This window comes from Nothobranchius furzeri, chromosome 13, assembly GCF_043380555.1.
Source record: "Nothobranchius furzeri strain GRZ-AD chromosome 13, NfurGRZ-RIMD1, whole genome shotgun sequence".
In the NCBI taxonomy this organism is placed as follows: Eukaryota; Metazoa; Chordata; class Actinopteri; order Cyprinodontiformes; family Nothobranchiidae; genus Nothobranchius; species Nothobranchius furzeri.
In genome coordinates this window covers 66,735,771-66,757,404 of record NC_091753.1, presented here as the reverse complement: position 1 = coordinate 66,757,404, position 21,634 = coordinate 66,735,771, and the positions used below count along the sequence as shown (strand labels likewise).

Here is a 21,634-nt window from a genome sequence, read left to right as displayed (position 1 = left end):
TCTGCACCGCTCCGAGGTTTATATTCTATCTGTCATATCACAGAGTCTGGATTGGAAACAGCAAGTTGGCGCCCCCTGCAGCTGCATGCGCTCCTGCTGACTGAGAGGGTTCACGTGGGTGCACCGTGTGTGTATGAAGAAGAGGAAGGGGAGGGGTGCGGCGGGGGACTTTTCTCTGATATATGCAAGGAACTATGACGGGGAAAAAAGAACAAAAAAAATCTAAAAATGTGTTTGGCTTATTCAACATTACAAAACATTGATTTTCTGTTCTAGTAGAACATTTGAACTGCCTTATAGGAAATTGTTACCAAATTAAAATGGAACAAAAGAAAGCATTATTTATACTTACCTCATTCTGTATAGCTTCATTTGACAGCTGTTCTTTATCCTGCTCTTTATCCCTGCTAGTGGACTTTGAGTCAAGGAATGATGTGGTCATTTTGTCTTTTTGTGCTGTAGACTGAGCACCCTCTGCTGTGCTGGATGCTTCATTTCCACTTCCAGTAGGCCTCACTTGCTGCTTGACAGTAAGTGCCATGGTTTGCAATGCGTTTTTGACTCCCAACTACTTGGTCAGCAGGCAAGAACTTGAGTTTTTGAAACATAGGATCCAGAGAAGCAGCAAGCAATGTGGTGTTTGGAGATTCAGATTTGAGCTCACTCAAGTCTTTCCATCTTGTTGTGACCTTTTCTTTTGCACAAGTCTGGAATGTCACCATAGGTGGTGACTCTGCAGTGACTTCTTAATTTTGTCAACAACATGTGGAAGTGCAGACAGTGTGAAATATTGCTCTCCACTCATTAAAAACTGTGGCAGAGTGGAAGGACTTAAGGACCTGGTTGAGCTCCTCAATCAGGCTCCACTGGTCAGGTTTGAGATCCAGGTAATGTTGTCTGGGCCAGACAACATAGCAGTCACTGGCCATCTTTGTTCTTGCAGCCTTGACAACATGGCATAGGTGCTGTTCCAGCATGTGCAGACATCTTGCAATAGCATGTTTTCTTTGGTCCCCATGTGCCTCTGCTTGAACTTTAACTTTGTGCTTGCCAATTCACTCTTCTTAAAATGTTCAAGAGTTCTTACTGCACCCACACACCTGGAGATGGCCTGTTGTTTTTTTAAAGAGTTTTGCACAACCAAGTTGAGGGTGTGTCCCGCATGTCACTGGCTCCCATCCATGCTTTGTATGCCAAATATTAGTTGCTGCTACAACATTAGCAACATTGTCATGTACAACAGCCTTGATTTTCTCTGGAGGAATGCTGAATTTGGCAATTACCTCCTCAATCCAATCTGCAATGTTTGCAGCTGTGTGCCTTTCCTCCAATGGTAAGGCAATGAGACAAAATTTTCCAGTTTTCCAGGTAGTGGCACATCACCCCCATTTAGGCCTCTGTTCGCACCCTTGTACTCCTGATATCAGTAATAGGTGCCATGGTGTCAGTCTCTTGCAGGGCTTTCTTAATCTGGTTTCTTAAGGTGTTTGTATTTTTCTTCCAACCACTTTGTGAAGGTAAAAGTGAAGTAAAACACTCCTACATGGCATCTAGGGTTTGGTATATTTCCATGGGAGGCTAAGCTAAGAAATTTTGGAAATATTTACATTTAGAAACAAGAAATAGCCAAATTAATGGAAATTAACTGGAAATTGAGGATAATTTTAACAAACTATCAGATTCAAACAAAGATTTTTTTTATTGTAAAAAAATTTTAAACATGTACAGTCAGGTCCATAAATATTGGGACATCGACACAATGCTAACATTTTTGGCTCTATACACCACCACAATGGATATCAAATGCAAAAAACAAGATGTGCTTTAACTGCAGACTGTCAGCTTTTATTTGAGGGTATTTACATCCAAATCAGGTGAACGGTGTAGGGGGAGGTAAATGGGGCAGCAGCATCTCCTGACTTGGTTGAAGACAGATTTATAGAACCAGAAGAGTCCATGTCTGTGTTAGAGGACAAAAGAGCTGGCATGTGACAGGAAAATGTTGGATCAGAGGAGGATGGGATGTCTGATTGGCTGGGGACAGGCGAGGAGGATGCTGGGTTTGTTCCTGAACTGAACCTATTGAAGAACTTGTTCAGTTCATTGGCTGTGTCCAGGCTGCCATCTGTGCAATCCTTCCTCTGCTTGAAGCCTGTGATCTTCTTCATCCCTGACCAGACATCTCTGATATTGTTCCTCTGTAGTTTGTTCTCCAGCTTCTTCCTGTATGCCTCCTTGCTGTCACTGATCTTGATCTTCAGTTGCTTCTGTATACTCCTCAATTATTTCCCATCTCCCTCCTTAAAGGCTCTTTTTTCTCATTTAGCAGATTCTTCAGTTCACTGGTGATCCAGGGTTTGCTATTAGCGAAGCATCTCACTGTTCTGGATGGTATGATGTTGTCCACACAGAAGTTTATATAGCCAGTGACACATTCTGTCATGGCATTGATGTCCTCTTCATATCCTTGGCAGCGAGTCCTCCAATCTGTGGTCTCAAAACAACCCTGCAGGGCTTCTTCAGCATCCTGTGACCATTTTCTCACCGTTCTTCTTGTCACAGGTTGCCTCTGAACAAGTGGTTTGTATTCTGAGCAGAGAAAAACAAGATTGTGATCTGATTGTCCCAGAGGAGGTCTTGTTTTGGACATGTATGCACTCTTTACATTTGCATAACACAAATCCAATGTCTTGTTTTCTCGGGTGGAACAGCTGACAAATTGTTGAAATGTTGGAAGTGTGACAGAGAGCGAGGCATGATTAAAATCACCAGATATAGCCACAAATGCATTGGGGTGCTGGGTTTGTAGCTTGGCGACAACGGAACTGATGGCATCACATGCACTTTCAGCAATTGCTGAAGGTGGAATATAAACGGTTGCCAAGACAACACTGATGAACTCTCTTGGCAATGACCTCCACTGGCTTCCTCTTCCTCAGTACATCACATCCTAAGTCCTCCATAACCCGGCCACCTCCTACCTCTCTGCCCCCTCCCTCTCTCTCCTCTTTCTGCCCCTTTTATTGGCATTTTATTGGCTTTTATGTATTTTTGTTGTCTATGATGCTTTTTTTGAATGGTGTGGATTCTCTGGTGACATATGATCGAGCTGTGCTGCTGAGGCTTCGTCCTCCTGTTGACGTAGCGGGTGCTGTGCGCTGGGAACCTCACGGATGGCGTTGCTGTTTGGACTGCCCGTGTGCTCTCTTCCCCCAAGCCGTGGTGTGTCGGCCCTCTGTCTGCCCCAGCTCTAGAAGGAAGCATCGGAGAAGACTAGGAAAGAGAGGTAGCCGGCGTGTGAGATGTCGGGCTGGACTTCCTGGATCCCTGAAGAAGCGGCTGGTCCGATTCGGCCCAGCTTCTGACCCGGTGGTTCAGAGATGTCTTACGGATTACTCTGCGCCCTGCCTAGTGAACCTGGCCAGCTCTGAGGGTGAGCTGGCACCACGCCACGGCCAATCGGCTCGAGGACCTCGCCAGAGTGGGGTTTGCTGGGAGAATCTGCGCTCGGTTACGGGCACAGAGTTAAAGGAGACTGCCCATGCGCGATCCCGGTGCCGCAGCCCGAGTTTGGTCTGGTCAATGCCAGGTCTGTGCTGAACAAACTTTTATTCTTCGTGATTTTTTTTATTCAGCATGACTCGAGTTTTCTGTGCATCTGTGAGTCTTGGATCCCGTTTGGTGACTCAAGCGCCCTGCTGGAGCTGGTACCACCTGGCTGCTCCTGTTTTAATATCCCCAGATCGCGGTGCAGAGGTGGTGGGCTGGTTACTGTCTTAAAATCCAGCTTTCCTTGTAAACAGCTTACACCCACCATGTCATTTTCTTCTTTTGAACTGTGCCTATTTGAACTGTCCATCTCCCCCTGCCTGCTTGTTGTGCTGATTTATTGCCCTCCAAAGACTGACTCTAACTTCCTTAATGATTTCTGTGATCTTGTGGCAGACTGCATCCTAAAATATGACTATGTCCTATTTTTTGGTGATTTTAACATCCATATCTGCTGTCCTGACAATGTGCTTGCTAAAGGTTTTCTGAATTTGCTGGACTCATTCAGTTTAACTCAATGGGTATCGTCCCCAACTCATGCCAGGGGTCACACCCTGGACCTGGTTCTCTCTTTTGGTCTCCCTGTCATGAACCTTGTGACTTTGCCTCCTGTGTTCTCTGACCACTCTCCAATACTCTGTGATGTTACGTTGCCATGTCCTGTCCCTGTGTGTGAAGCTCCAGCTACTAGGTTCAGAGCCCTGGATGCAGAAACTGTTTCAAAATTTGTGGACTGCATGTCTGTAAGGTTAGAGACCTTTAACCCAGATCCATCTAACATTGATCACTATTCACAACATTTTGATTTACTTTGTAATCAGGTCCTGGACGTGGTTGCCCCTCAAGCTTTGCAAGTCTAGGCCTAGGAGGAAGCCTTGGCTCTCTGATGTCACATGGGCTTGTAGGCGGGCGTGTAGATCCTCTGAGAGAAAGTGGAAAAAGGATGGCCTACAGGTCTCGCGTGAGTTGTTCAGAGCATCTCTGGTTGCTTATCAGGATGCTGTGAGGGTTGCCAGAACGGCGTATTTTGCAGACATCATTGAAACTAACTCCAAGAATCCCAGGATGCTTTACAAACAACACATTCTCACACCCTAAGCGTCGGAAACAAACGCTTGGTCAGCCACCCTCCACGTCAGACCCCAGACGCCAAAAGTGCCCATTTTCATTACTTATGTGCGAAAAGGGGTTTTCCCCTTTTGTAACTGCAGATCCCAATGCAGCGTAAAACTGACGTGATTAGATATCCGCTGATGCGGCACCGAACCAGCTCGTTTAACCGCACCTAAACCTTAACGTTTCACTTTTTATAACCTTCCCCTCTCCCTCATCCTAACCTTAACCCTCATTTCACCGATGCAGCACCGAACCAGCTCGTTTAACCGCACCTAAACCTTAAATGCGGCACCGAACCAGCTCATTTAACAGATGCGGCACCGAACCACCTCGTTTAACCGCACCTAAACCTTAACGTTTCGCTATTTATAACCTTCCCCTCTCCCTCATCCTAACCTTAACCCTCTTGCTACCTAAAACGTTACTCTCACTGCGATCAAGTGTTTGTTTCCCATGCATTCTGACTCTGACAGTCAGAGTCTGACTGTGAATTTTCGTATTTGCCGCCCAAGGGGAACGTTAGAACATACCATCTGGCGAGGGGGAGGTTACACATACCCTCTACTTTTAACCTCCACCTTGGTAGTTGAAACCTCCCCCTCGCGTTGGCTCGGTCCAAACTCGACCAATCACGAGGCGGCTCCCGCCGTTCACTTCGTAGAGCCGGCTTTTAGAGCGATCGACACATCACCAACGTGTTCGCTGGCAAGATTGTTAAGGTTAGGATAGGGGGGAGGGGAAGGTTAAATAAGAAGATAAGGTTAAATAAGAGGATAAGGTTAAGGTGAGGTACAATGAGCTTGTTTGGTGCCAGTGTAACGCTGCATTGGGATGCAACGGTAGCGGACATCCCATCGCTTCAGTTTTACACTGCATTGGGATCTGCAGTCAAATAAGGGAAAAACCCCTTTTCGCACATAAGTAACGAAAAAGGGCACTTTTGGCGTCAGGGGTCTGACGTGGAGGGTGGCTGACCAAGCGTTTGTTTTTGACGCGCTGGGAGTGAGAACGTGTTGTTACAAAACACTAAACTCTCTTCTGGTGTATCAGGAGCCTAGCTTCATGTCTCCTACAGCTGCTGGAAACTCTGAAGTTTTTCACAAATTCTTTGTTCATAAAGTATCAGGCATTAGAGCAGCTATTTCTGGCAACTCTGTTGACCCTGTTCCAGTTCCTGCATCACCACCCACCCTGAGCTCCCTCAATATCGTTTCTTTTTCTGAGCTGAATAAGCTTGTTGCAAGGCACTCCACTTAACGTTTTGCCGCCTCGCCTCTCGAAGGCTGCCTTTCCGTGTCTTGGCCCATCACTTGGTCAGATTATCAATGGGAGCCTCAGCACAGGTGTGGTCCCAGCTGCTTAGAAAGCAGCAGTTATTCGGCTGGCCCTGAAGAAACCTGGTGCTGATGTCTCTGTGATAGAAAATTACAGGCCCATCTCTACCCTGCCTTTTACATCAAAACTGCTTGAGAAAGTCGTTTATCAGCAGCTGGTCTCACATTTAGCGGACTCTGATCTGTTTGAGGTTTTCCAATCAGGGTTCAGGTCTGGACATAGCACAGTCGGCTCTACTGAGGGTCCTAAATGACATCTATCTATCACTAGATCAGGGTACATCTGTGGTGCTTCTGTTGTTAGACCTGACGGCAGCCTTTGACACAGTTGACCACGCGATTCTACTGAATCGCTTGGAACGATGGGTTGGGATCAAAGGGTCTGCTCTGGATTGGTTTAGATCGTATCTCCACAACAGGAGATAAACTGCGTTAAACTGGGTGATGTTTTTTCTTCTTGGGAGTGGCTCCGCTGGGAGGTCCCGCAGGGATCAATCCTTGGTCCTCTTTTGTTAGCCATTTATCTGCTTCTTCTGGGGTCAATCTTTCGTAAACATGGCCTATCATTCCATCTCTATGCTGACGATTGCCAGATTTACTCTCCATTGTGTCAGGAGAAAGGTCACTCTATCCGGTCCTTTGTGTCCTGCATTAACGAGGTGAAGTCTTGGCTAATGGCCAGCGTTCTGCATCTGAATGAGGGAAAGACAGAGCTCATTGTTTTTCACCCCAACAGCAGGAATGTGGATCGTCATGTTGATCTTGGCCCTCTTTCTCCCTACTCAAAACCAGTTGTGACCAGTTTGGGGGGTGAAAATTGATGCTGGACTTAAATTTGATGCACACATCAACTCTGTAATCCAGTCCAGTTTCTTTCACCTGAGACGCCTTGCTAAAATCAAGCCTATGCTGTCAAGAGCCCACCTGGAGCGGGTACTGCTTGCATTTGTAATTTCTAGGCTTGATTACTGCAACTCTCTATATGCAGGTTTGTGTCAGTCATCACTGCGTCGCCTACAGGTTGTGCGCAGCCAGGCTCCTGACTGGGACCAGGAAACGGGACCACATCAGTCCGGTTTTGGCCTCCCTGCACTGGCTTCCGGTTTGCTATCGTTCACACTTCAAACTCCTTGTCTTTGTTTTTAATTTCTTCCAGGGTTGTGCACCCCCCTATCTAGCCATGCTCCTGAACAGACATTCCCCATCACGCGCTCCTCCGACCAAGGCCTGCTCGCTGTCCCTCGTTCTAGGTGTCGTACTCACAGGGACCGGGCTTTCTCTGTCCTAGCACCGTCACTCTGGAACCAGTTGCCACCCTAGGTTAGGCTGTCCCCATCTCTGCCAGTCTTCAAGAGTCGCCTAAAAACCCACCTCCTCCGCTTGGCGTTCCCTGAACATGTTTGAATTTGGCCCTCTTTTATGTTGATTTTATTTCATAGTTTTCAATGGTTCACTCTATCCCTTGTTTTACACATTTGTCCTGTACTAGAATGTTTCACCTTTTTTTGTAATTTGTAATCTGTATTTTGAATTGCTTTTATTTTCTGATTTATTCACTATATTTAACTTTCTGTACCATGTTCAGCGCCTTGGGCTTCCTGACAGGGTTGCGGAAGGCGCTTTATAAATAAAGCATTGATTGATTGATTGATTGATTTCCTGAAAGATAACCAGTATCTGTTTGCCTGTCCGTTCCTACCCTTCTGGATATTAACTCGCTCTGTCCTCCTGATCCTTCCAGGTTCCATTCATCATTCGGGAACTCGCTCTCTGCAATACCACCAGAACCATCACCAACATTCCAGCCTCGCCCTTTGCCCCTGACCGCCTGCTCTCAGCCACTCAACTGCCCACCTGCAGCTCCTCGGTCTCCATGAAGAATCTGGATCAACCAGAAAACCGTAAGCCCTTTGCCTTCCTCATCATCTTCCCACATTTGTCCCAGACTCTGACCTCTTCCTCTCCCAGAACCCAACAGATCCATTCCCTGTCCCTCGGAAGCAGCTTCTTACCTCACCATACAAATATACCATTTTTACTTACCTTCTGACTCCTGGTGGTGATTTTTCATGTCGTGAGTTAAGAAACTGCCTTCAAGCATGACATTTACAGTATCGCTGAGTGTCTAGAGAAGTGCTTTATGAATAAAATGTAATATTATTCTATATTCTGACCCCTGACCTGTCCTACTGTGGTGTCCCACCTGAAGGCTGAGCTTCTGCTGGTGCAGCTCCTAGGCTCACTGAGGCATGTAAACACAGACCACAATAACGTGGCTATGCCTCAGGGGGAAAGTGAAAAATGAAAAAATATTGAAATAAAATATACTTTATCAGCTTTTAGGTGCTTACCCATCCAAGATGGCACCCTTTGCTCCTGGCTGGTTCCTGTTGCTGGCTTCAGTTGCTTGGATCACCATCGCTATATTTATTCCTCCTCTCCTCGGCCACATGGGAATAATGCCGCCAATTTGCCGCTCTTTTGTCGAGCGTCGGGTTGGCCCGCCGCAGCGCCAAGACTGGCCATTAAGTTTGGATTGGCTAACGCGAGGTCTCTATTGAACAAGACTTTTATCATCAGGGACTTCTTTATGGACAACGGTTTGGAAGTTCTCTGTATTTCGGAGACCTGGACGTCGACTTCACCCTTCCCTATGTCTCAGTACTTGGGAAGGTCATCTGTATGAACTTGGTCTAATGACCCCGTGCTGTGCATGGTGGTGTACCGTCCACCCGGGTACAACAAGGACTTTCTGGAAGAGTTTGCTGGACATTGGTACAAGTGCTACCAGAGTCTGATAGGGTGCTTATTTTAGGTGATTTTAACATTCATACTTGTTGCCCTGACAAACCAATGGTGAATGAATTCCTAAGAATTGTGGTCTCTTTTAATTTGGTGCAGCATGTTTGGGCACTGACCCAGGAACATGGACACACTCTTGACCTGGTTTTAACATGTAGTGTGTTGGTATCCGACTTAGTGACTTGTGATGCCATGTTCTCAGACCACATGCCTGTGTTGTTTACCTTTTTTCTGTCTGATATGTCTGATGTGACTGTGTGAGTCTCTGTGCACCCTCAGCAAGTTAGATTTATTAACCCGTCAACTGCTGCTCGTTTGTCTACTGCCTTTGATGAAGTTCCTACACCTCCTAGTTCCACCTTATTGGAAGTGAATGCACTAAGCTCCTGGCTACCTGCAGCAGTGTCTTGGATTCCGTCACTCTACTGAAGCCTAGGCTGCCCAGGACCAGATCAGAGCCATGGCTGAACAACTATACATGTTTATTAAGGCAGAAACGTCGACTAGAAGAAAAGATGTGGAAGAAGGATAAGTTACTGAGCTCTTTTCAAATGTTAAGAGACTGCCTTTGTGACTATCAGAAGGCTGTGAGAGATGCTAGGAGAGTGTATTTCTCAAACGTGATACTCCTGGCGCGTCACAGGCCTCAGATGCTTTTTAATGTAATTGATAATATTCTCACTATTCACCAACCAGTGGGTACTGAGCCCTCTGTGACGTCTGGGTATACTATTCAGTACTTTTTAAAGGCTCCGACCGAATCCCGTGGTATCGACCAAGGACCAATTCACGTGACATGAAACGGTGTCTTGTTTCGGTACCTGTTGGTATCCGGCCGTCCGGTTGGGGTCTGGGGTGGTGGATTGCTGTGCTCAGCGTTGGGCGGGGGAGCCTGCTCATCAGCACCCCAGCAGAAAGGGTCAAAGTCTTGGAACCGGCAATGGTTGTACCCCATGTGCAGCAGTACCGGGACCAGAGTGAATAGGGTGTGTATGGGGAGTATGAGTGGGTATCCGGCGTGCATTTTTGTAAGTCTTTGGTTGTATGTGTATGTGTGAGCATGAGGGAGGGAGTGTGTGACTGTGTTTGTGTATGACTGTACATGACAGGTGGGGCCTTTGACTCCTCCCTTGTCCTGGGACTTCTTGTGATGATGTAGATCTTCATCTCCCCTCTCCCTGCCACACCTGGTGTGGAGTGCGGTGCCTTGGTCTGCCTGGGCCGTGGCTCCCGGGTCAGGGAGTTTTAAGATTTTTGCATCTGCCTGACCAATCCCGGTGGCTGCCTGGTGGGGTCTGGGTCCCTGGGCTCTGCTGGGTCCCCGGCGGGGGTGGTCGCCCCTGGGTCCCGGGTCATTGGGTCCCGGGCTCGGCCGGCTAGGGAATGGGAGGCTGCGGGCGGGCCTGTGGGCTTGCTGCCGATATCTCCCTGGACTCTGCCGGCTGCTGGTTGTGGCCCCCCGGGGCAATCCTCTGCGCCTCCCGAGAGGAGCAGGGGCTTTTATGGTCACAATCTCCCTGGAGTTCCTGTGCTCTGGGGCAGCGTCTGGATCGCTGGGACTTGGAGCTCCCTCCGTCTCCTGCACAACTTAGGGGGCAGATCTGTAGCCCCTCATACTCTCTATTGGACGCTCCTATAGAGAAACCTTACATAAACAAGCATGTGTACACACACAGATGCTCACATGGTGCTCTCATAAGTATGGGCTTGGGCACGTTCAACACAGGTCTTAAGGCTATGGTGGACACTTAATGCCCTGTGATTCATTATTGTGTGATTGTTCAGTTAAACAATGTTGATTATATATTTCTTATCAAGTTGACGCAGTGATAGCTTGATCTTGTTGTATTGTTGTGTCCCATTTTTTTTTGTTTGTTTATTTCTTCTCTCTTTCTGCAGGTCTAGAAGCAGTTTCTTGTTCATCATTGTTTCTTTTTGTGGATCCCCCCCCCCCCCCCCCCCCCCCGTTAAGTACTTGTATCAATTCCTAGGTCTCGGGAATTGGTACCGAATCAATTCAAATGTGAAAGGTACCAATCCGTACTCGTGAGGGTATTGCACTGTTGAATCGGCGCTGCAAGCAGCTGCGACCCAAAAACATACCAGAACAGTGCATGTGCAAATATGCATCAACATGGCTCGCCAGCTATTTCCCTATTAACACACGATGATCATTTTTATTTATACCTTCTTTTTTTCCACACACAATGACAAGGATTGTCAAGAAAGTGTGTTTGTCAAATTAAACTGATAAAATATTGATTTACTTTGTTTCTTTCGTCTTCCTCCCAACCCCCATAAATCCCTGTGTGTCCTCCTACAGCACTCCCAAAGGACAACAGACATCAATAACAAAACAAAAAAAGCCTGGCATGTTGTCTAAAAACTGCTATTTTTAGCATATTTTAGGTCTATGTTGTTACCAGACATACAGTGTGAATGGTCAAATCGTATCCGAGAACTAGGTCGTACAGTCCCCAATCATGAGATTTGCTCTGCGAGGAAGTCGTACAGTTTGAGCTGAAACTGAACCCTACGAGTGAAAAAGTCATACAGTGTCCGCCCGGCTTAAGACCAACGCCAGAAACAAACTAAGAGCAACTCTGGAGGCTACCATGAGAATAAGTCTTTCACCAATATAACCCAAGTTAGATCTGATTATGTCAAAGATGCAGGCTCAAGTGTCTTCTAAAAGAGCTTTTAGAAATAAAAATATAGCTGTTCATGTTCAAATGCTGCTGTTCACTTGCCACAAAGGTAAAGGCAATACTTTCTATTGTACTTAATGTGGATTTAATTGAAAACAATTCACTTTTAATAAAAGTATTTTTTGGCTAACACAATTTTTCATAAGATTTACAATTTGCTTTATTGAGAATTATATTTAAATAGTTTAGTGTGATTATTTTGTTGATACGTTTTACTTGAGTCTTGAGTTCTTGACAGTTCCAATGAGCAGGTTTACAAATGCATGACAAAAATAAACTGCTTTGTGATGAGCATATTATTTCATGTGACTGATTTCTACTGTGAAACTATATATGTGAAATATTCAATAATAAATACAGTATAGTTTGATGGACCCTGGGTAAATCTGTCCCAGAAATGTTGGGCCTTGAGATTAAAAAGGTTAAGAACCCCTGGTGTAGGGGTTAGAGTCCTGGGCTGTGATGCAGTTTTGTGCAGCTTTAAATACGTTTTTCCTTCTTTTGTTAGCTACACAAGCCAGTATGATGTTTTCAACCCTTTATTTGTAAACTGTTTAAACTAAAAGGACTAATATGTGTTGTTTTTTTTTTTACTTTGTTTATTTAGCCAGTGTGAGTTCATGTCAGGTGTGCATCAACTATGTGCGTATAAATCAACTAAAATGCTGCTTGGAAGTGACCAAATTCAAAGATGCTTAGAAACACCAAATATTTTCTTACTGACCTTTCCCATATGGAAGCATTGGCATGGCTGGCCAAGCTAACTCTCTCCTACACCTGACCTCTAACCCTGTTGATGTACAAATCGTAAGATGTTGCTATTACACTCTCAGCTGTATCACCAGATGTAGTTAAAGTCAGTCTTGCAGGTTATAACATTTTAAATGTTAATTTGATGCATTAAAAAATATTTAATATAAATAAGTGATGCTTAGCCTGGCAAGGGGGCCAAGAAAACCCCGGTGGTCCTACAAAGCACTGGGTGAAACCCTGCATCTGGAACACAAACCACAGCATTACTGCTGTTTTCTGCTGAACAGAAACTGTACATTTCATGTTTCCCTTACAGACCAAAATAAATGTGATGTTTTTATTTGACCACAACTGAGCAGCTCTATCAGTAACAGCCATTAACATTTTCAAGTTTCTGCTAAAGCCACTTATTTTTCTAAAATGTTTTCAATAAACAAAGTCCCTAACCCACTGCCCAGAAATAGCGCACAGTATTCAAGATCAATGACAAGTAATTAAGATCCACTTACTGTCTGTTGTGTACACTGACTCAAAGGCTGTATGTATAGCATACCTGAGTTCTTCTGGTTGGTGATGGGCTTGCCCTCAGTGGGGATAGAGTGTTGAAAGATGTGCACCGTGTCCTGGACAGTCTGTCGGTGCAGACAAACCTCCAGTGGGTCGATACAGGTCGACACATTCTGGGCCAGTAGATAACGCGGTTCAGCCTGCAGGCGCTTCACAAAGGTGGCTACCTTCTCTTGACTTAGACCTGATGCGTGGGGGTGGGGGTGGGGGGGGGTGGGGGGAGAGAGATTACAAAGAGCCAGTTACAAAAGGAAACTGAGAAAAAATGAGGTCAGAAGCAGTCAGACAGGTATGCATTGGTGTAGGAGTTTCCAACGTTCACTCATGACTCAGTGCATGCTGGACTAAAACACTTGCCATTTGGGAAGTGATTTATGAGCACTGATGTGCTCACACCAGCATCACAGGACCGCCAGCAAATATCCAGATCAATAGACATGAGCATTCACCTCCTTACCTTCTTAAGCCGGGCGTACACTGTGCGACTTTTTCACTTTTTTGAGCCGATTTTCCACTCGTGATATAATAAGTAAAGGTTATCAGCATAGGTTTAGTGTGCTCATAGGAAACGTGACAAAAGAAAACAAAACACATTTCTCTTTATGGCCTATATAGTTGTCATCATCAACGTTACATGATTTACAGAATACCAGGGGTGGACATTAACTTCAAAACCAACCGGCCAGCCGGGCCGGTAACTCTGAATATTTACCGGCCCCACCAAGAATCTACCGGCCCCACTGGTCAGCTGCCAAAACGAGTCAAAATAATAACAGAACTGTTTTAAATGTAATAAACCTTTATTTTGTACACATTCACAAACATAATAACGTATTCAAGTTTGAATTTGTTTGTTCCCTCAACAAAACACGATTTTGTCGTCGCATACTTCCGGCATACAACGCAGTACATCACCAACTCCGCTTTGCTGTATTCGAGCCATCGGCTGTGTTCGAGATGAGCCAGTTCTGCGCAGACTAGACCAGCGGTGATCGGCGAGCAGTGCATGCCGGTTAGATTCGTGTCCGAATTGATGCCGACTTGCTCTGACGTCATGCATATGTAGACAACGATAAACTTGTGAGATCAAAGCGGCCGCAGATTTTGGAGCAAGGCGCTGCAGTTGCTCTCCCTCGGCTGCAAAACCTAGATGATGATGGGAAACGCCTGGCTCTCACCTGATCTAAGATCTGATTGGTTCATATTTTGATCCAAACATTCGGTGGTAGAACATGAAATGTTAGTTGTTCACATGTATTCTATAAATCACATATAGGCCATAAAGAGAAATGTGTTTTGTTTTCTTTTGTCACGTTTCCTATGAGCACACTAAACCTACAGCTGATAACCTTTAATTATTACAGTCAGGTCTTCATATACAATATATGATATCCACAAGCACGTGAGGATGTTTCAGCTGCTAACAGGCACCAGAATTAAAATTGAAAATTAAACAAATGTGAACGCTGACGCGATATCTTCAGCCATCGTCACCCCCGAGCTACACATGCAGGAAAATCCAAGAGATTCAACTGGTTCACAGCATAGTCTCTCTCTCTCTCTCTCTCTCTCTCTCTCTCTCTCTCTCTCTCTCTCTCTCTCTCTCTCTCTCTCTCTCTCTCTCTCTCTCTCTCTCTCTCTCTCTCTCTCTCTCTCTCTCTCTCTCTCTCTCTCTCTCTCTCTCTCTCTCTCTCTCTCTCTCTCTCTCTCTCTCTCTCTCTCTCTCTCTCTCTCTCTCTCTCTCTCTCTCTCTCTCTCTCTCTCTCTCTCTCTCACACACACACACACACGTAGAGGAAAAGAGCTGAGGAAATGGAGGACAAGTAGTTAAAAGAAAAACTACAGCTGAGCCGAGGCGCGCCTCAAATGGGGCGCGTCTGATCTGAACTGAGGAGCGGCGAGCAGCGGCCGAATTTCGTGAGCAATTCGCTTCTCGGCGCTTCGGGCGCTTCCGCGGCCGGTGTGTCCCCGGCGAAACGCCGGCTTTCAGCCACTCCCCCCGCTGCTTCCGTCTTCTCTCGCCTGTTTTCCAGGCGATGCGCTGCTCAACTCGAACACGGCCATTCTCTGCGCCTCCCTTCTTCTTTAAACCGCCAAGAATCATTCCACCTACGCACACGCTTCTCTGCTTCATACCGTTTCGAACGGTCTCGCTTCTCCTCACCAGTTTTAAAGCGTTTTGCCGGAGATTTCATCAAGAAATCCCATCCCTGTGGTGGCGCGATCTTCCTGCGTGCTTGTGTGTTTCTAGCGTGGTTCCACTTCGTCTTTAATAGTGAACTTATAGTTCACGTGACTATAAATAGAATGTGCAGTACGTGCACGAATCGTACAAGTGCAGAACGTGGCTAGAGGCGCGCAGGTTCACGCGCGCGAAACGAAAACGGCGGCTTCCTACAGGGCGGGGCCATGATGTAGGTGAAAGCCAGTGTGTAAATGACAAATAAGGCTTGGGCGCCACCCGGGCGGTAAGTCGTCAAGTATTTACCGCCCGACGAGAAAATTTAGCGCCATTGGCGCTCGGGCGCTTTAACGGTCCACCCCTGAATACATGTGACCAACTAACATTTCATGTTCTACCACCGGATGTTTGGATCAAAATATGAACCAATCAGATCTTAGATCAGGTCAGAGCCAGGCGTTTCCTGTCATCCTCTAGGTTTTGCAGCCGGTGGAGAGCAACTGCAGCGCCTTGCTCTAAAATCTGCGGCCGCCTTGATCTCACGAGGTTATTGTTGCCTACGTATGCATGGCGTCAATTCGGACACAAAGCTAACCGGCATGCGCTGCTCGCCGATCACCGCTGGTCTAATCTGCGCAGAACTGGCTCATCTCGAACACAGTCAATGGCTCGAGTACAGCAAAGCGGAGTTGGTGATGTACTGCGTTGTATGCCAGAAGTATGCAACGACAAAATCGTGTGTTGTTGACGGAACAAACAAATTCAAACTTGAATACGTTATTATGTTTGTGAATGTGTACACAATAAAGGTTTATTACATTTAAAACGGTTCATTTGTTATTTTAACTCGTTTTGGCAGCTGACCAGCGGGGCCGGTAGATTCTTGGCAGGGCCGGTAAATATTCAGAGCCGGGCGGTTTTGAAGTTAATGTCCACCCCTGCACACGCTGTTCGTTTTTGTTTCTACACGTTTTTTTACTCACAAAGATTGTCAAGAAAGCGTGTTTGTCGTGTTCATGTCAAATTAAGCTGATCACAAAACACAGATTTACTTTCTTTATTTCGTTTTCCTCGTCCAACCCCCATAAATCCCTGTGTCCTCCTGCAGCACTCCTGAAGGACAACAGGCAAGACAAGGCAAAAAAAGTCTGATGTGTTGAGTAAAAACTGCTATTTTTAGCATATTTTTAGGGCCGACGTGTTGCTACCAGACGTACAGTGTGAGCAGTCAGGTCGCATGCGAGAACTGGGTCGTACAGTGTGAGCGCATGACTCGTGAGATCTGCTCTGCGAGGAAGTCGTACAGTTTGAGCTGAAGCTGAACGCTGCGAGTGAAAAAGTCGCACAGTGTACGCCCGGCTTTAAACTGCCCAAAACACAGTCAGAGAAGAAAAGTGAACTCAACTTAATCAACATAAAAAAGGGGAAAACAAGCACTCTGATGGAAACCCAGCACTGTACTGGGAACAATAGATGGCCAGTAATAAAGACAATCACCTTCTGATAGTGGGTTTAGTGGCCCGCTAAAGGACAAGAGGCCTCAATTATAAAGCTTATTTTTGCACAAAACAGGGTTCTGAAAACTGCAGAAGTAAGTTTAGAAATCCAGACAGACAGTAGACACTGCATGTTGGTCTCGCCACGCTCAAACCAGTCTGGTGGCTTTTCAATCACACTGCTCTATCCGTTTGCTGGGCGGGATATTACTGCGACTGAGCAAAGCCAAGTTGGTAGATTAGCTCCATCTTCGTCTGATTTCTTTGTTAGACATCTGGAATTAAGTTATTTTAATTTTTTTCATTCATGTTTAATCTCTTAATTCATCATCACTGCTTTTTTAAGTATTTGACTGTTTTACAGTTTGCATTTTATCTCCTTTCTGTATTCTGTGTGCTCTTCTTTTATGCATATTGAATGCTTTGTGCAGCACTTAGGTCAGCTGCCATATTGTTTTATACGTGCTTTATAAATAACCTGACCTTGTAACGGCTTGTTTGAAATGGCTTTGAACTATTTAAACTTGGGCTTTTCTTTGTGTCAAGAGTAGACAGAGGTACTTATGTTTAATTAGAAAAAGGGTGTATTTGTGTCTTCTTTGACAGAGTTTGGCAGACTGCCTCATTGACTGACATCTGTAGTAGTGAGTATGTCATGTTGTTATCAAACAGCAGCCGGAGAGAGTTTGAAAAACAACCGTAGATCCCGCCCTCTGGCTATGGGTCACAGTCAGACTATAGGCACATTTGGACTGCATAGTTCTAGGAACTAAGTTCTTAGAGCCATCCTCTTAGAATTTAGTTCCTAGAACTACCCTTCCTGTAGGTACCTTTTCACATTGCGTTCTCACAACGCTCAAGAACCTTTTGGCGGCAGGCATGACGAAACCGCCTGCAACAGTGTGACGTGTTAAGTGCCGGAATAACAACACCACAAAGCTGAGCTCACAGCTAAGCTAACGGGACTCAGGAGGTGGCAACGCTCATTACCTGCTTTACGAGAATACTTCTGATGCGAGACTAAATCCCAGGTACACATCGAGGCTGCTAGAGCACGCAGAGAGAGTCTGGAGATGAAGAATCCAGCGGGAGAGGTGCTCCGTTATGGAGGAAGGAAGGAAAACAGCGCCGCAGAAAAACGAGACAACGTGTAAGTTAAACACGCTGGTTGTATGCATTTGTATGGTTTTACATTTTAATGTTATTCTATTAATTTCCTTTATCAGATCATCAATAAGTGATCATCTCAGATTAGATTTTAACTCTCGTTCTGTTTGTGTTTCAGATGACGTTGAGACTTGTTGGTCAACTACTCACCGTCCACCTGGGTCCAGAACAAAGCTGATGACTGGTGGAAAAAGTTTTTTTCAAGTTTCACTGATGACTGATGGAGAATTTCCATCTGTCCAGACAGAACTTAATTCAATATAATTCAATTCAAAAATACTTTATTAATCCCAGAGGGAAATAGACTGCTGTAGTAGCTCAGAATAATAATAATAATCAAGTCATCAAAGAGTTGTTGTATGTTACAATGGCTGTTGGCAGGAAGGATCTCCAGTAGCGGTCAGTGTTGCAGCCAAACTGAAGAAGCCTCTGACTGAAGACACTCTTCCGTTGTCGGACAGTCTTGTGAAGAGAATGCTCAGGGTTGTCCATCATGTTCTTGATTCTCTGGAGAATCCTTCTTTGCATTATCTCCTCCAGCGGTTCCACAGTCGTCCCCAGAACAGAACCAGCCTTTTTTATTAGGCTGTTGAGCCTTTTCAGCTCCCTGCTTCTGATGCTACTACCCCAGCAGACGATGGCTGAAGAGATTACACTCTCAACAACAGACTTGTAGAAGATCTGCAGCATCTTGCTACAGAAATTGAACGACCTAAGCGTCCTCAAGAAGTGCAGTCTGCGGTGTCCCTTCTTGTAAACGGCTTTGCTGTTCTTTCTCCAGTCCAGTCTGTTGTCCAGGTGAACTCCAAGGTATTTGTATTCCTCAACCACCTCCACTTCTTCTCCCATGATGGAAACAGTGTTTGACTCCACCCTGTTTCCTCTGAAGTCTAAAATCATCTCCTTTGTTTTGTTCACATTCAAGGTCAGATGATTGTTTCCACGCCATGCCACAAAGCGCTCCACCAGCTCTCTGTACTCAGCTTCCTGTCCATCTCTGATACACCCGACAACTGCAGAGTCGTCCGAGTATTTCTGTAGATGACAGGTCTCTGACTTGTACTGGAAGTCTGAGGTGTACAGGGTGAAAAGGAATGGTGAGAGTACAGTCCCCTGTGGTGCTCCAATGTTACTGATCACCTGGTTTGATGTGCAGTTCTTCAGCCCCACAAACTGTGGTCTGTTTATCAGGTAGTCTTTAATCCAGGTGATAGTTGAGGCCCCCACCTGTGACTTCTGGAGTTTCTGGCAAAGAACATCAGGCTGGATTGTGTTAAATGCACTGGAGAAATCAAAGAACATGACCCTCACAGTGCTGCCTGCTTTGTCCAGATGACAATGGATTGGTTGAAGCAGCTGGATGATGGCATCTTCAACTCCAACTCCATGATGATAAGCAAACTGCAGTGGGCCCTGATATGTTCTAGTTTGCTTATTCAGGTGGACCAAAAGGAATCTCTCCAGGACCTACATGATGTGGGATGTCAGGGCAACTGGTCTGCAGTAGTCACTGACTGATGGGCAAGTTGTCTTTGGAACTGGAACAAGGCAGGATGTCTTCCACAGGACTGGAACCTTCTCCTGGGCCAGGCTGAGGTTGAAGAGATGCTGCAGAATCCCACAGAGCTGCTCTGCAGAGGCCTTCAGTATCCTAGGGCTGACACCATCTGGACCTGCAGCTTTGTTCCTGTTCAGTCTCTCCAGCTGCCTCTTCTCTTTCTACCGAGAGAGCTAACAGTAGTGATCATCACGGCTGTGTACATTCCACCCGATGCAAACGTAAACACGGCGCTCTCTATCCTGCTGGACACCATTAACGAACAGCAGCAGGCCCACCCAGATGGGGTTCACATTATTGCAGGTGATTTTAACAAGCCCAATATAAAGACTGTACTCCCAAAGTTTTATCAGCATGTCAAATGTCCCACCAAAGGAGAAAACACTCTAGATCATGTTTACTCCAACATCAAGCATGCATATAGAGCCATACCCCTCCCCCACCTCGGTCAGTCCGACCATCTCTCTCTCCTGCTCTCCCCAGCCAACACCCCCCTCAGGCGCAGTGCCAGGCCCACCACAAGGACTGTTACAACCTGGCCAGAAAATGCTCTCCACAAATTACAAGACTGCTTCACAGAGACAGACTGGGACATATTTGAACACCAGGACCTAGAAAGTTTCACAGGATCAGTAGTGGATTACATCAAGTTCTGTACTGCAAATGTGACGGTGGACAAAATCATTCGGGTTTTTCCAAATCAAAAACCCTGGATGACCATCGAGGTCCGCTCACTCCTCAAAGCCCGTGATGCCGCCTTCAGGTCAGGTGACAGAGCTCTGTACAGGGCTGCTCGAGCTGACCTGAAAAGGGGGATTAAAAAAGCCAAGTCAGATCACAAAAGGAATATCGAGTCCCACCTGTCCAGCAACAACACACGAGAGGTATGGCAGGGAATGCAAGACATCACCAACCACAGAAGCAGCACTGCGAGAACAGAAAACCTGAGTGTGCAGCTGGCAGAGGAAATAAACAGCTTCTTTGCCCGCTTTGAAACACCACAGCAGCAACACTCATCTGCTTCAGCCCTGCTTACCATCCTTATCCTCACCTGGTTCTTACACCGCTCCACTCACTGTAACGGAGCACGATGTCAGACGTGTGCTCCTAGCAGTGAACCCCAGGAAGGCAGCCGGTCCAGACGGAGTACCTGGTAAAGTACTAAGAGCATGCGCACACCAGCTCAGCCTCATCTTCACCAGACTCTTCAACCTCTCACTGGAACAGGCAGCCATCCCGTCCTGTCTAAAATCAGCCACAATCATCCCAGTACCGAAGAAGTCTCCCATCTCCAGCTGATTACCGCCCTGTGGCCCTCACACCGGTAATCATGAAATGCTTTGAGAGACTACTCCTTCAGCACATAAAGGACCACCTCCCCCCAGAATTCGACCCCCACCAGTTTGCATACCGTGCAAATAGATCAACAGAAGACGCCATTGCCACAGCCCTCCACGCTGTGCTGAGTAACCTAGAGCAGCGGCAGAGCTACGTCCGAATGCTCTTTGTGGACTACAGCTCAGCCTTTAATACAATCATCCCGGACATCCTCATCAACAAACTGGTCACTCTTGGCCTCCCTCCTCTCACATGTGCCTGGATAAAGGATTTCCTCACAAACCGGCCCCAGACTGTGAGACTCGGCCCTCATCTCTCCTCCACTCGCACACTGAGCACCGGCTCCCCACAGGGCTGTGTGCTGAGCCCCCTCCTGTATTCTCTGTACACCCACGACTGCAGTCCGACCCACAATAACACTCTCATCATCAAGTTTGCTGAGGACACCACGGTGGTCGGACTCATTTCGAAGGGAGACGAGGCAGAGTACAGAGAGGAAGTCCTGAAGTTGGCAGCATGGTGTTCAGAAAACAACCTGTCCCTGAACACCAAGAAAACCAAAGAGCTTATTGTCGACTTCAGGAGACACAGCACCGACTTGGCCCCCCTCTACATCAACGGGGAGTGTGTGGAGAGGGCCCACACCTTCCGGTTCCTTGGTGTCCTCATCTCTGCTGACATCTCCTGGGCGGAAAACATCTCAGCGGTCATCAAGAAGGCCCAACAGCGGCTGCACTTCCTGAGAGTCCTCAGGAAGTACAAACTGAACACCGACCTGCTGCTAACCTTCTACCGCTCGTCCATTGAGAGCCTGCTAACCTACTGCATCACGTTATGGTACGGCAGCTGCACCAAGGCGGATAGAGTGAGGCTTCAGAGTGTGGTCAAGATAGCACAGAAGATCATCGGCTGTCCTCTCCCCTCCATGATGGACATTTATTCCTCCCGCTGCCTCAGTAGGGCACCAAACATCATCAAGGACAGCTCCCACCCTGGCTTCGACATGTTCGGACTGCTTCCCTCAGGGAAGCGCTACAGGTGCATTAATACAAAAACCCACAGAC

The 21,634-nt window shown here is 46.5% G+C and overlaps 1 protein-coding gene across 4 annotated transcripts in view; it reads right to left on the bottom strand.

Annotated features, from left to right (window-relative positions):
- Positions 1 to 21,634, bottom strand: part of blmh (bleomycin hydrolase) — a 173,679-nt gene that overhangs the window by 131,812 nt on the left and 20,233 nt on the right. For 2 of the 4 annotated variants that reach the window (XM_070543799.1, XM_070543802.1), the window contains exons 1-2: positions 17,498 to 17,617; positions 12,816 to 13,013 (exon numbers count right to left, since the gene is read on the bottom strand). In XM_070543799.1, coding sequence (XP_070399900.1) covers positions 12,816 to 13,013; positions 17,498 to 17,546 — 247 coding nt within the window. In that variant the 5' untranslated portion in view covers positions 17,547 to 17,617. Of the gene's footprint in view, positions 1 to 12,815; positions 13,014 to 17,497; positions 17,618 to 21,634 lie in introns of those variants that run through there. The other 2 variants (XM_070543801.1, XM_070543800.1) reach the window with 1 other exon arrangement.